A 16,012-nucleotide genomic window follows, 5' to 3' on the forward strand; every position below is an offset into this window, starting at 1 on the left:
AGGAAGCAACAGCTTCAATATCTAAAAAAAAAAACATTAATCCTACTGAATTTATCTCAACTGATTTAACCATTATTTATTTAAAGCACTTTTCATCTCAAATACATCTATTCTTTGCCTATTTGTACATCCCTTAAAACACATATTTGGATTATTTTGGGAAACGTTAGAGATATAGTTCTTACCATAAAAGTGACAAATATTGGTGAATATAATTCTTGTGTATGAAGCTGAAATTATACATTATCAAACAATACATATTATCCAGTTACAATGTACCTTATTTAGTGTACGGTTGGGGACTAATACCTTGTTTAATACCTCTTGTGATAATCGTGTTTATAGAATCAATGTTGTGAATTTACGTTTGATATTGGATTTTTCTTGTTTTTACTATTTTGAAAAGTCCTGACAATGGAGAAAATTTTCGACACCAATTTTCACATCTTCTCCGATCTTCACCTTGACCTCATGTATAAATAGCAAATGTTATGAAGACCAGCGCACACTAACCATATTTTGACTTAACCCTGTACACTTCCAGACAAGGCACGTCCAGGAGGACTTTCCATCAAACACACCAGATATCTCACTCCCAACCGAAATTTTGTCATAGGCCTGTCATGCACTAATACCCATACATAATTCGAAAATAAAGTAAATAAGTGAGCGTGCCCTTAGTTTTAAAGTTGTGAATATTGCCCGAACGGTTTCAACCTAAGCGCAAGAGATTCAGATTTGCAAGAAAGCAACCATTTTATGACAGGTATTGAACAAGGTATAAGTTTGCCACATCCATGCCCATATATAATTTGTCTGTGATTTTTAAGTTGAAGTAAAAGGAACACTGATTGATGTTGGTATTTTTGTAACAAAAATTACAATTACAACTTCACTTACAAAAATTCCACTGCACCCATTCTCTTCATCTCCAACTAAAAAGATAAATATGTTCTACTATATTGTTGTTTGGTTTAAAATTTGTACTTGTACTGAATCATAGTCATTGGAGGAAGGCAGATACACTATGTCCCATGATTTACTGTGGACAAAAAATATTGAAATATTGTCACCATTCTAATATAAGTATAATCAATATTAATATAGTATAGTTACCTACCAATTTTTAAAGTGACATCATACAGAAATCCAATTAGAGCTGATATTTCAAAAACTATTATAATACTGAAATGCAATTTACAAGTTCTTATCAGGTGTGAGCTGTTAAAGGCAAATAATTTTTCTCAAAAAATTTCCTGAATCAACATCAGAATGGTAGTTTCACTGTCAAATTATTAAAAGAAGTAATAATATTGTATGGAACTTAACAGAAGTAGAACAAATCCTCATTCCTTTAACAGCAAAATGTCTACATTAAAAGAAATAACTGAATGCTTACCACCAAAGATCTCTCTTCTGTGACCAGCGAACAGAATCTAGTGTACTGATTTCATTTAATCTTCTGGTGATATAGAACCCTGCTACAGCAAACAACTGTACAATAGCTAGTTCTGCTGCCGATAATTCTATCCAGTATGGTTCTAAAAGACAAATGTAAGATGTATAATTAATTTCATTAATATAATATAACTGACTGATAGAATCAGTGATTTTTCAACATGAGATATCTGAAATATCCATGGAAGGCTGACATTCTTAGAATATTCTTAGTAAAGAAAATACAAAATATTATATGTCTTCACTTTATCAGTATGTTTATACTTCATTTTACTCTTGCAATAAGCTTCAAATCACCATATCTATCATTCTATCTCACTTCTTTACAAATGTTAATGAGGTTATATACTCATCTGCTTTACTAGAAAAATACTCACGTAAACATTCTACCCATGTTGATTGCACATTGATTATACCTAGAACACTGATCACAGTAAAATATGCACAAGCAATTAACAGGAATGGTAATAAATATCTAAAATAACAAAACACAATAATAACAAAAGATAGATTGCCAGGCAAAGTAACATACGCCCACTGGCAAAGTACAAATTTTTTCATAATAAATTTTATTAGTTTGAATTCAATGATATAGATATTTACTTCCAGTTATATATGCTGAGTAAATCCACAAAATTTTAAAATCAATATCAATAACCCAAATTCATGAAATCACACAGCTCTAATATCAAGCGCAAAAAATTGATAAGAATGAAATTGTTGAAAATTCAAACTTAACCAAGATCTCATCAATATAAATAATAAGATGTAAAACTCCATTCATTTAATTTTTTTCAGCATAAAAATCATGAAATCTGTATTGTGTTTATGAACAAATTTTTAAGCATTTTATCTAAGTCAAGGGCAACAACTCAAAAACTGTTCATCGAAAAAAAAATTGTCAAATTCAAACTTGACAAAGATCTCATCAATATACATCATCACATCAAGTTTCCTTAAAATCCGTTGAAGCCTCTAGTCTCTATTGTGTTCACAAAAAATTTTGACACTTTATCCTTAAGTCAAGGGCAATAACTCAAAACAACGCTCATAAAAAAAAAATTGGAACTTGACCAAGATCTCATCAATATACATTGTTGCATCAAGTTTCATTAAATTCAGAGAAAATTTGTAGTCTCTATTGTGTTCACAATATTGTGCCGACAGACAGGGGCACCGGCAATATACGTGTATATATCCATGTGGGGGTATAAAAACTAAAAAAACTGGTCCTCTTTATTACAATCAGTAATAAGCTTATAACAGTACCGGTAACAAATAAGACAAAATCAAAATCAGCTTGAAAAATAATATTGACCGCTCTAGTCTTGGCACAAATACAAAACTTGTAGTGAGATAAAATACATACCGATTTGAAAGCTGCTCTCTTCTTAATGCTCGTGTAGCTAATGTCCAATAAAAATGGCACATCACCAAAAACTGTACTAGTTTCAGATATTGCAACACAAAATCAAACTGACATAAACTACTTAATAACCAGTGGACACTCCTAAAATTGACACAAAATTATTTTAAGTTATCAATATTGTGGAATTTCTTAAGAGACTTTGGTCAGATTTAAATCTTTTTTTTTTTTATTTCACAACTACAGACATATTCCCTTGCATAATATATCCATCTCCAGTGGAATTTAATCATAATGATTTTCAAATCTTTGAAATTTGGATAGGGTCTCAAAGAAAACACTAGCCTAGGTCAGAGAGCGATAGGTATATCGAAATGAATCTCAATAGAAATGTTGAGATGTTTGTTATTGTTATCAAATACCTATGACCTTTCTTATCACCAAAAATGATCACAGAAAAACATTTAGATTACACAGTAACAGATCAAATCCAAATCACAAATATATTCACCCCAATAAAGATTCGAGTGATGCGCAATAAAAGATAAAGTATTGATGGCATGATTTATGATGAGCCAAATGGAAGCGAATCAATTTAAATATACAGAGTATTGCTGTAACCAGTCCTAGTGACGACAAAATACCATTTCTGAAAAGCAAAAAAAAAAAAATTTTGTTTAATAGCGTGTGCATTTTAATTGCACAATGACTTATGGGCTTACTGGCACTTGGAACAAAATACCCTTTTCATTTACATAGCAGTTATTTGCTCTATGGGCCAAAATTGCATAGCAGTTAAAAAAGTGGAGCGATTTCTTCTGGGATAGTTTTTTTTTACTAACTTATGAAGTAACTTATTAATGAAGTGGACCTTAAACCCCAAATGTATTTACGCTAGAGTAGATCTGAAAAATCTGTCACCGTAAATAATGCACACCCTTTAAACACTAAGATATATGGATATACTACTTCTGCATTTATTACATACTACGTTTGGGAACACATACAGGTAACGTTATCAAGTTTGCCTTCCTTTTTATGGTTGGATATTTTAAGTTGTTAATAATTTGTTACAAATAGGAGTGTTGATGAAACATGAGTTTTTACCACCACGTAAGCCATCCATGCTTTTCTACTCCCGAAATGTCGTCTGCTATCTACTTCAGTATAATATTCCCTATTTAACACAATCTGTGCCGAATCTCAGTCTTCAAGAAATTTAATCAAAGGTTATGTACATCTACATGTACATTGTTAACCTAGCATTAAGTAGATTTGCATATTTCAACAAATCGTTTTTACATGAAGCCATTCTAACATCTTCTAAATGTGAAGTGTCAAACTCGTACTAAGCTAGAAATATCATTATCAAACATACCTGATACATGCCACAGTTTCAAAATTTGTGACACAGCCATAGCTCATAATATCAATGGTATCATTGGACATGTTTGACATATGCATGTTTTGTTCCTATAAGTACCACAATATTAGTACCAAATGTAATGGTGTCATAAACTGGTATCTTTCTTCATCCTACTAACTGCAGAGAAAAGGACTTTCATACATATATACACTATAAACTAAAGATCATCTCTTTAAAACTGATACTATTGAGTGAGGGAGCTGCTGTGACTGATTTATAGTAAGTTAGACTCTTGCTTGCTTACCTGAAGTCTGAAGACATAAGCCTAGTCAAGATAACTTCAGATTTTTCAACCTAGTTTATCCCTGTCAGTGATGCAAGTCGCTGGAACTGACATGATAAAAGCATTTGGGAATGATACAATAAATTAAAGCACTGTGTACAAAAAGTTAAAAAAAGTAAAAAAAAAAAATCTCTTGGACTCTTGACAGTTGGCAATAAAAATTGGCTATTGCCAACATCCTGGAAATGTTTTTCCTCATTGCACAACATTATCCATTTTCTTAGAAAGATAGAGTTCCAGAAAAGTAGGATGCAAAACTCGATTTCATTTTCACTATGACAACAATAAGTGAGCCTGAGTGATAGCCTATTATTATTATGTGCTACAAATTAGGCCAATTACAATACATGTAGTTAGACTATTATCAAATATTGCCCATTGGAAATATATTGATTCTGACGAAATACTGACATAGATGTATAGTCAAATCTGACAATGCATTTCTTTTGTTCTTCTCAAAATCAAGGTATCGAAAATATAACAGTTACGTAGGCCTTTTTATTAGACTAATTCATATTTTCACTACTATATTTTATTTCCTTTCCTGTCTAGTTTTTCTTTCATCATTGGATAGGGCCATCTGGCGTAAATGACCTTGACTTACTTATTTTATGAGGGTAGATAACTCTAGATTTTGCAGACGAAAAATCTTAGGATTTTAAATTTTATGCTTATAATGATGAGTTTAGGTTCAAATGGAATGGCTTTCAATAAATTATATATTTTCTTAAAATCTATTAGCATATGATTTTATGTGCATCAATGATAATACACGCATATCGAAGTTTAGCAACCTTGAATGTGTTTTTTTCCTGCGAACTTCGTTCATGATATTTCAGACTGGATAATTAAGACTATCAATATCATTAAAGGTCTACCCTACTACTTTGTCATTGTGGCACACATCACCTGAGATTATAGGCCAGTACAACCATGGAATTTAAGGTATAGGTTTTGAAATTATAACATGTCAATAACATTGTTATAGGTTATTGCTCATATTGAGACATGACTTTTTATATCTTAGACTTAAAACATTGTAAAACACATTATGATGGGTACATAGCTATAGTGACTATAATAGGCTAGTTATAACTTTTATACATGTACTATCAAGATCTAGGCTAGCCTAGGCAATAGTATTGTATAATTATGGGCCAGTGTGCTGTTAAACTTATTAAAAGCTATTGTACAACCACAGTGAGCTTGAAATCAATTTTTTCCTTTTATTTCACAAATATTCAAAATGAAAGGTGTTATTGCATGTTGTCATTGAACTTTAGAATTTCCTGGTAGGTAGAAATATAAGCTAATAAGGTGTTGAATATTCACCTCTAAGTAATCCTGAAGGACTTATTTTTTTATTTTCAATTTCCATTAGTCAACAACAAAAAATCTAATATAAGATTTTGTTGTGAATTCTTTATGTAGCCTAATATGTGATACCGGTATGTGATTATCTGCAAAAGGCATATGTACCGTATATGTATACCACTACACAAGTCACAAAGAAATAATAAACTAGAACTGTTCTAATAACAGTACTGATGCAGGGTGGGTTACGACATTCAGGTACATACGAAGATGGTCTATTGCAATTACTTTATGTAAATACCTTTCTGCATCTCTAAATGCAAATATCCAAAAGTGCCTGGAGTTTAAAGTATATTTACTAGGAATAAAAGAATATTTGTCAATTAATAAAGAATAAGTTTGATGAAATCCGGATAAGAAATAAGAAAGTTGGTAATGTGCATGCGCTCAACAAAAATTCGATAATTCCATCAAATTTAGAATTTGATTATACACATACATACCAAGTTTGATGAAAATCGGATAATAAATAAGAAAGTTTGCAATGCGCATGCGCACTACGCAAATTCGATAATTCCATCAAATTTAGAATTTGTTTATACACATAAATACCAAGTTTAATGAAAATCGGATAATAAATAAGACAGTTGGCAATGTGCATGCGCACTACGCAAATTCGATAATTCCATCAAATTTGGAATATGTTTATACACATAAATACCAAGTTTAATGAAAATCGGATAAGAAATAAGAAAGTTGGTAATGCGCATGCGCACTACTCAAATTCGATAATTCCATCAAATTGATCAATTGTTCGCCTACAAACGCCCTGCAAAAAAGCTAATTTTTCATCAATTCATCAGATTGCACCTGCTGTGGTGCTCCTGAGTTTCAATTGATACAGCATATAGCTATGTTACTATACGGTATTTATCTATGAATTAAAGGGCATCATATAGATTTGAGAGTAAGTAGGACATCACATTATTATCATTCTTTACATTCAATCTAATATAATATACATAACAGTGAGCTGTGAACTATTTGTTTAGTAATTTATAGGATTATGATAGTAATGTTATCTCTACTGACTATATTTGCATTGATGATAAAATGGTTTGTGCTAAGCTGGGCTAAAGTTGAAAGTTTAGAATACAATATCTACTGTATAAAAACATCATCTTCATTAATTTTCTGTTGCCATTTGCATTACTTGCATGTTGTTGTGGTAACTTTGTAATTAAATGTTGAGTATTTTCTGCATTGACCAAAAATACACCAACACACAACTGGCTTAATAAAAAGTAACAGTTTATGCAAATTTTATAACTTGAAATTATTATTATTAATTATTAATGATATATACTGAGAAAGACATATAATTGTAGATATTATGTATATTGCATATATTTTATTCCAGTATCAGTCTGGTTTTGGAAATGAATTTGCCTCTGAGGACTCCAGATGTCCAGGAGCTTTACCAGAAGGCCAGGTAATTTTTTTAAAAATGCAGGTTATATTGATTCTTTAAAAAAAAAACAATTTGATTAAAGGGACAGGTGCGCCATTTTGGGGGGTTGAGTGATATGCAAATAGTCTTCAGATGTAATAGAAATGTTCAAAAATCGCATAATTCCTTCAAAAATATCCCTATCTTGGAATTTTACCCACAATTTCTATATTCGTCATTTCTATATATCACAGAGTATCTTAAAATGACGAGTCGTCATTTTAACATTCAAACACAGATAATTTTGGACACTGATGGATTTGAAGGCTCAAATTTCAACGGTGAGCTGTGAATTATAAAATTTTATTTACAGAATAATCCTCAAAAATGTGCTTATGGTTTATATGCCGAGCAACTCTCAGGTGATGCTTTTACTGCACCAAGGACCAACAATCAAAGAAGGTAAACAGTAATTTTGAATACAATTGAATAATTGATTGATGTAAGATTTAAATTTTATAAAGTCACATGAAATTTTGTATCCAATTGTCTTTATTTATTATTATAAGCTTATTTACATTATACACAGGAAATTAATTATAAAACATATATAACTTCTTTTTTAATCAGTGTAAATGTTTGAAATATATCCAAATTTAAAATCCTTTCTTCCCAAGTCCATTGTGAATACAATATGAATTCCTCCATGCTCCATTACAACTATTTTTATTGAAGTATCCTTTAAAGTAAAGTCGCAGCTGATCATTTTCAACCTGGACTCAGTCATGTGCAACAAATGCATCTGAATCAGTCATGCTGGTCTGAAGCATCATAATGTAATATTTGTATTTTTTCATTGGTATCGGTAGCTGGCTGTATAGAATAAGACCATCAGTTTTACATGAACCATTTGTCAAGTTTGAGAGAGGCAATATCACCCACAATTGGGATGAAGTTGAACCAAACCCAAATCAGGTATCATTCTACAGTTTATTATTTTTAGATTGCCCAAGGTGACATACTAACGGTACTGATTTAAATCTTCTTAAACAATACTTCCCTCTAACGCTGGGTTCGAACACTGTCTTTTTGTGGCATAGCTCAGTCAGTAGCGAGTTGGATTGTTGTCTGCTAGGCGATTAGGTGCCGTGGGTTGGAATCCTCTTCAAGGTAAGAAAAACATTCTGATACCTGTGCCAGTGCTTTCTGTGTAGGCTCTCACACCCTATTACCAAACCAGGTATCATTCTACAGTTCTTTATTAAGTTAAGATTGCACAACGTCGCATACTTCTGGTTTAATTTTTATTGAAGAGAAATTTTCAAAGTTAAAAACTTTAAACTTTTTTTAAGCCTACATGATAATATAAACTGAACACCCCATTTCTCAAAAAAAGACATTTTTAACTGTTTAATTCTGCTTTCACTTCAGCTTAGATGGCAACCATTTGATATACCAAAGAAAGGTGCAGTTTCTGTAGATTTCGTAGAGGTACTGTGCTGGGCTGGCTTCCAGCTGTTATTTTCCTCTTTTTATAGGTTTTTCAATTGTACCAACAACTGAATGAATTGATGAGACCAGCTGATACCGTCAAACTATGACATACCTCTACATTGACCTATAAATAATCTTCACACAATTGACATGCCATATAAGATTCAAGGCTTATCAGTCATTGTTATCATTTAGAGCCTAATAGACAGGCCTGATCCATATGTGAGAATATGTTTGGTGTCTGTTGAAACTTTTTTAGGAGAAATAATAATAGGTTCCTATTTTAGGTTCCATGACATGAAAAAATGAATGATATTCGAATCCCCTAGAAACTCTGGGCTCTAACATACTAAGGGAATTGCATATAACACTTGTTGTAACTTTAATAGGGGCTGGCTACTGTTTGTGGTGCAGGAGATCCTAAATCCAGGAGTGGTATTAGTATTTATATCTATGCTTGTAATAGTTCTATGGGTGATAGGTAAGTTGAGTATGAATCTTGAGATGATTAGTACCTGATTAATTGAAATGAGCAATGAAAATTATCTTTATGTAGATTAAACTAAACTGAGGGGTTTGTTTTTTCAAAATGAATTATAATTAGAATCAAAGCTTTACAATTTGTATATTTTTATGTAGGTGTCTATATAGTTCAGATGGTGATTTCTTGATAGGTAAGATTATTGTTCTATTAGATTTTTGTCTTTTAGTTTAACTAAATAAAATGTATCAAGCTGATTTGTTGACGCAATTCTGTTTTTGAAAGAGATTGATGACATTTATTAGATCTGTGTTCTTAAACCTAATATTTCACACACTATCATATCATATATTATGCTAGTTTCTCCAGCTGAAATTTCATTTCATATGAAAATTAATGGGTAAACTCAGTAATTGTTTCATTGGTTCCATAGATCTGGTGTGATCTTATTTAACAATCTGTCTTTATTTTGTGTATTATTTTAGTTCCACAAGAAGGTGAATTGTTAATAACAACAGAGTTTGGTAAAATGAAAGTTTCTCCGAATGAAATCTGTGTTATTCAGGTATTGCTTTTTATACGCCCACATGAATATGTGGTCGTATATTGTCGTCGCCCCTGTCCGTCGGTCCGTCAACATTTCTTGTGAGCACTATAGAGACTACAGTTTTTATCTGATTTTGATAAAACTTGGTGTGATGCTTTAGATTGATAAGATCTCGGTCAAGTTCAAATTTAACATATTTTCGATGAACGGTTTTTGAGTTATTGCCCTTGACTTAGAACGCCTTGAAATTTGTTAAAAATAGTTCGTGAGCAGGATTGAAGCTACAGTTTTCAACCGATTCTAATGAAACTTGGTGTGATCATTGGAATTGATAAGATCTCAGACAAGTTATAACTTGACGCATTTTCGATGAACGGTTTTTGAGTTATTGCCCTTGACTTTGTTAAAATGCGTCAAAATTTGTTAAAAATAGTTCGTGAGCAGGATTGAAGCTACAGTTTTCAACCGATTCTGATGAAACTTGGTGTGATCATTGGAATTGATAAGATCTCGGACAAGTTCTAACTTGACGCATTTTCGATGAATGGTTTTTGAGTTATTGCCCTTGACTTTGTTAAAACGCGTCGAAATTTGATAAAAATAGTTTGTGAGCAGGATTGAAGCTACAGTTTTCAACCGATTCTGATGAAACTTGGTGTGATCATTGGAATTGATAAGATCTCGGACAAGTTCTAACAAGAGATATTTTTGATGAACATTTTTTGAGTTATTGCCCTTGACTTTGTAACCACGCTTCAAAAGTTGTTTTTTGCCCTTGATTAGAGCTGTGTGATTTAATTGTTTGTTGTATTTGGGTTATTGATATTGATTTTAAAAAAATTTGTGGAATTATTCAGCATGAATAATTTCTTCAATATGAGAAAATTCGTACTTTAGTCACTAAAGACTGTTGCAACGCAAGCGTATTTTAATAACATAGGATAATTCCTGGTGTGGTTTTCTTTTGCGTTTAACGAATATAATGCACAGTTTTTTTTTCCCTAAAATGGAGTACAGAAGGGGTGCGCACTATACACAGTGAAATAAATTTTTGGTTTTTTTCCCCTTCGAAAATACTGCGAATCGATGTTGTTTGTTTCAGAGAGGAATGAGGTTTAATATTGGAGTGGAAGGTGAAACAAGAGGATATGTTCTGGAAGTTTTCAATGATCATTTCCAGTTACCTAACTTGGGACCTATTGGTGAGACCTTTTCTATTTTCACATCCAAAGTTAAATGATACTTCTATTGACAATACCGTACATTATGTTACATGACCAAGTCAGCTATTGTACAATGTCATGTTATGTTACATGACCAAGTCAGCTATTGTACAATGTTATGTTGATTGACCAAGTCAGCTATTGTACAATGTCATGTTATGTTGATTGACCAAGTCAGCTTTTCTACAATGTCATGTTAGTTGATTGACCAAGTCAGCTATTGTACAATGTCATGTTATGTTGATTGACCAAGTCAGCTATCGTACAATGTTATGTTATGTTGATTGACAGCTTTTGTACAATGTCATGTTATGTTGAATGATTATGTCAGCAATTGTACAATGGGATGTTATGTTGAATGATCAAGTCAGCAATTGTACAAGGTCATGTTATGTTGAATGATCAAGTCAGCTATTGTACAAGGTCATGTTATGTTGAATGATCAAGTCATCTATTGTGAGAGCTCATATATCTTTTGTGGTCATGTATTTTATCACAGCTTAGTCTGTCCATTTAATACACATGTACTTGTGTATTTGTTAAACAAAGTGTCCATTGAAGTTTTGTGTATTGTATTGTATTTGGGCTGAAGACAGGACCATGTTTATTATAATGACCATGTGTGCAATATCAGCTATTGTGCAGTGTCAGTTTGATGACCAAGTCAGCTATTGTACAGTGTCATGTTGAATGGCCAAGTCAGCTATTGTACAGTGTCGGTTTGATGACCAAGTCAGCTAATATACAGTGTCAGTTTGATGACCAAGTCAGCTAATGTACAGTATTAGTTTGATGACCAAGTCAGCTATTGTACAGTGTCAATTTGATGACCAAGTCAGCTATTGTACTGTGTCAGTTTGATGACCTAGTAAGCTATTGTACAGTGTCAGTTTGATTGTACATTGTCTTTAAACAGTGTAGGATAGTGAAATTCTAATTATAGATATTTGGTATATTTTAGGTGCTAATGGATTAGCTAATCCTAGAGATTTTCTGACGCCTGTGGCATGGTATGAAGATAGAGATGTCAAACACTATCAAGTTATTAATAAATATCATGGCTATTTATTTCAAGCTAGACAGGTAACTTTAATTTCCAAAAAGATACTTTGTTTGCTCAATTGAATACCAAAATATCTGTTTAAGGTTATGACCTTTGAGATATCAGGAAACAATTTTGTGTAAAAACAATTGTAATAAATGAAATAAGGAATATATATAAGTCTTGGTTTTGCTTGACACTAATCAAGCATTATTTTTTGTCTATGGACTGTAACTGTATATGATTGGGTTTTTTTTTGTATTTTAGAATCATTCACCTTTTGATGTTGTGGCCTGGCATGGTAATTATGCACCATATAAATATGATTTAAAGAATTTCATGGTGATTAATGCTGTGGCTTTTGACCATGCTGTAAGTAGATCCTTAATTTTATTTCTATAAATCATGATTATATTATTGAGTTTTGTACGAGTTTGGATGCTAGCATGACAAACATTGTCACCCTTTCATAATATCTGATGTCAACTTCATTTTAGAGAGTCTACATAGCTCATATGGTGAGATCTATCTATTTCAGTGTAAATTTTACTAATATTATTTGTTATTTTCAGGATCCATCTATATTTACAGTATTGACATGTCCATCAGCTAAACCTGGTGTAGCTATTGCTGATTTTGTTATATTCCCACCAAGATGGTCTGTACAAGAACATAGTTTTAGACCACCATATTATCATAGTAAGTTTCTTCTTTATTAAGACAAAAGTTTTATTGCAAATTCCATTGAGAATGACATTTATAGGAAGTAAGGTCAGTTTTACATGTTAACATCTGCATTTTGATGTGGTATAACATTAGAAAATGTTATTGTCATTTATGATAAACAGTGAATCACTACCAAGCCTTTGCTGTTGTTTTTTTTTTTGCAGGAAACTGTATGAGTGAGTTTATGGGTCTTATTCATGGTAAATATGAAGCAAAAGTAAGTATTTCAGTTTAGAAAATCATATTATGTACTCGATTTAATTTTTATTACTTAAAGTTCTTAGAGATATGTAAATTTATGTTCTCTTCTTGTGACCTAGGCCAGTCCAGATTACCTTCACCTTTTATATACTGATTGGAATGGTCTATTTCAAACTTCACTATACTTTGCAGGAAGGGGGATTCAATCCAGGAGGCGCAAGTTTACATAGTTTGATGACACCACATGGTCCGGATGAGGATTGTTTTGAAAAAGCCTCAAATGCTGACTTAAAGCCTGAATATATTGCTGGCGGCACAATGGTAAGTTGTCTTATTTTTGTTACCAATTCATGTTTGAGATAAGTGTGTATGGTTAGACTAAGTAACACGATAAACTTTAATTTTTATTAAAAAAAAGTAAACTTTAATTTTTATTAAAAAAAAGTAAACTTTAATTTTTATTAAAAAAAAGTACATGTAGCTATAAGATTTATACTATGACATGTTATAAAACTGAAGCAAACCATGATGATGAAGTAATACAAACTGCTGGAGAAGCTCAGAAAAGTTCAGAAAAGGGCAAAACAATTAAATTCAACTAACCTTATTTGTGGAACGCAGTGCCCATTAAGCTAATGTTATCCAAAACTATTCTCAAAACTTTGACAGAGCACTAACAATCTCAGTATTTGGGTACTTTAGAAATTCAAATAAAACTAATGTAACCTCACATTGAAAAGTAAAATTTTTGTTTTAATCACTTGTAGACAAACTGGATATTAGATTAGTATTTACAAATGATAAGGAAATTAATAATGTTTCATCTTATTTCCAGGCATTTATGTTTGAATCATCATTCAGTATGGCAGTAACTAAATGGGGAAATGAAACAAAAGTTGATAAAGACTATTATTTATGCTGGCAACCTCTACAGAAACATTTTGATCCTAACTGGAAGGCTCCTGGTATGTACATTATAAAATTTACATATGATTCATTGATTGACTACCATTATTTGGATGTATCCAATTGCAAAAAAATTCTGGGTAATTTAACTGATTGTGCGATAGCAACAGTGTGCTCTAAGACAATATTTACATAGTAATAATAAGCATGTTTGTTTTCTAATTTTTCTAATTTTTTTGTAGGAAGTGGCAAAGATAAAGAACAGAAAACCTATAGCTTTTAATAACGCAAAGTTGAGAATTCAACATTCCGAGATATCTCGAGAAAACTAACTTTCACTTGGCAGCTATCAGTGAACAGTTTTATTATACATATTATTATATATGATTGTGCTATTTTTATATTTTAAAGGCTTGATCATGAAATTACTACATGTCATTGTATGATTAATTGCTTTTTGTACTGATTTCGTGAGATGATTTGGTGCAGGCCTAAAGTAATTATCAAGTTGTACAGATTTCATGATCAAACTATATTGGTGGTTGATATAATAAGTATTATATATACGAATTGTATTCAGTATTATATATGTGTCTGTGCCTTGTTTTTGAGATTATTGATATATTTTTAGAACTAAACATTTATGGTTTGGTCAAATATATATATTTTTCTAGTCATGGTTATATATATATATATTATATTTTAAGAAAATAAATCCTATGGGAAAGATTTTATTTTATTAAGTTATCTCATCAATTGAAATTTATCATATAAATTATTACATGTAGTGATCATCTGTTTACTTCAGCTTCTGTTTTGAAAACCAATAAGATTGTGACATAAGATTGTGACCTGTTTTGAAAACCAATCAGATTGTGACCTATCTCTTTTTTTCTAAAAAAAAACTTGCAACAATTAAAAGTACAGCTGGACACAATTATATGGATACCAATTATTTTAAAGTAAAGTAAGTAAAAGTGATTAAATAACCAAGTGAATTGCTGTGCTATTCTTTTATTATTGCTTGATAAAAACGAGATTACCATTGTCAAAATGTCAAAAGTTATTCATTAAAGTAATTGGTATCCATATTATTCTGTCCAGTAATTTATCTTCCAATTACTAAATGCTTGAGGAAGTTAATTCAATATAAAGGAATTTAATATTCTTAAAAAAATAAAGTAAACAGTGTTCAATGTCACTTATGATAAAGGTGACCTTAACTTATAAAATATCTTTTTCATTTTTGTCATGATATTACTTATACTCATATTACTGTAATGTTTGTAATAAACATAGCTAAATAATACTTACAAAGGACAAATTATATTCAAAAAATGAGTAGGATGGGGGTAATTTAAGGTATAAAAAAATTCATGTTGGTTACACTTCTCTACTTCATATTTTTAAAAGGTCATTTTGTGATGCTTTGCACATTTGATACAATATTATTTCCTAGTAGAACTTGCTCGCTCAAACCAAATTTACCTATAATATTTACCTTTTGTGGTATTAGCAGTATTATTATAAAAGCTTTATGTTATTGTGAATGATTTATATTTGTTATGCTTTACTTATTAGTATTATAGTATATTATGACATATTAAAGGGTTTTATAAGTGAAGTTCTCATTAATTAAGCCCAATGATATCATAACCCTTCTGGTTAAACATTTAGTGCAAACCAGGGCCTCACATGCCAAAGCCATTGCTTTCTTACCTCTTGCCTATAGTGTGTCATATATTTATGTGCAAAAACTTGAGTAATGTTGATATTTTTTACATTCAGATAAAGGATAACATGTCATGTTTTTTCAGAATTACCTGCAATTGCCAACTACTTGGATCTTTATTAAAATTAATAGTCATTGATATAGTAACGCAACATCATATATAATGCATTGGATTTCTACTTGACGGTTTCATAAAAGCTCTCCCAGTTACTCATGAAAGTAAAAAAATTGGTGCTTTCATGTATAAGTCTTGATTGAAGTAGAGTATGCTAAATTTTTATCTTATAAATATATATGATTTTGGGCTACTGTACTAATGAAGCTTTTCATTTAATCCTCGAGAGAATATCACTAACGAGCAAG

General features: G+C 31.2%; 1 protein-coding gene across 1 annotated transcript; it reads left to right on the plus strand.

The window, feature by feature from the left end:
• The first annotated feature begins 5,442 nt into the window (after positions 1-5,442).
• Positions 5,443-15,541, plus strand: LOTGIDRAFT_189917 (hypothetical protein). The gene is made up of 16 exons (XM_009057731.1): positions 5,443-5,478; positions 7,268-7,339; positions 7,671-7,759; positions 8,167-8,272; positions 8,729-8,788; positions 9,181-9,272; positions 9,431-9,465; positions 9,758-9,837; positions 10,922-11,021; positions 12,004-12,125; positions 12,352-12,456; positions 12,657-12,783; positions 12,975-13,027; positions 13,204-13,332; positions 13,847-13,976; positions 14,160-15,541. Exons 1-16 carry the CDS (start codon positions 5,467-5,469, stop codon positions 14,198-14,200), a joined length of 1,353 nt encoding a protein of 450 aa, XP_009055979.1. The 5' UTR covers positions 5,443-5,466; the 3' UTR covers positions 14,201-15,541.
• Positions 15,542-16,012: the final 471 nt, after the last annotated feature.

Source organism: Lottia gigantea (genome assembly GCF_000327385.1).
Source record: "Lottia gigantea unplaced genomic scaffold LOTGIsca_31, whole genome shotgun sequence".
Classification (NCBI taxonomy): domain Eukaryota; kingdom Metazoa; phylum Mollusca; class Gastropoda; family Lottiidae; genus Lottia; species Lottia gigantea.

Bases quoted from the DNA above. Each gene is read 5' to 3' on its own strand.
- LOTGIDRAFT_189917 (XM_009057731.1), top strand. The intron at 7,340-7,670 runs GTAATTTTTTTA...TTTTATTTACAG, and splicing joins GAGCTTTACCAGAAGGCCAG to AATAATCCTCAAAAATGTGC. The intron at 13,333-13,846 runs GTAAGTTGTCTT...TCTTATTTCCAG, and splicing joins ATATTGCTGGCGGCACAATG to GCATTTATGTTTGAATCATC.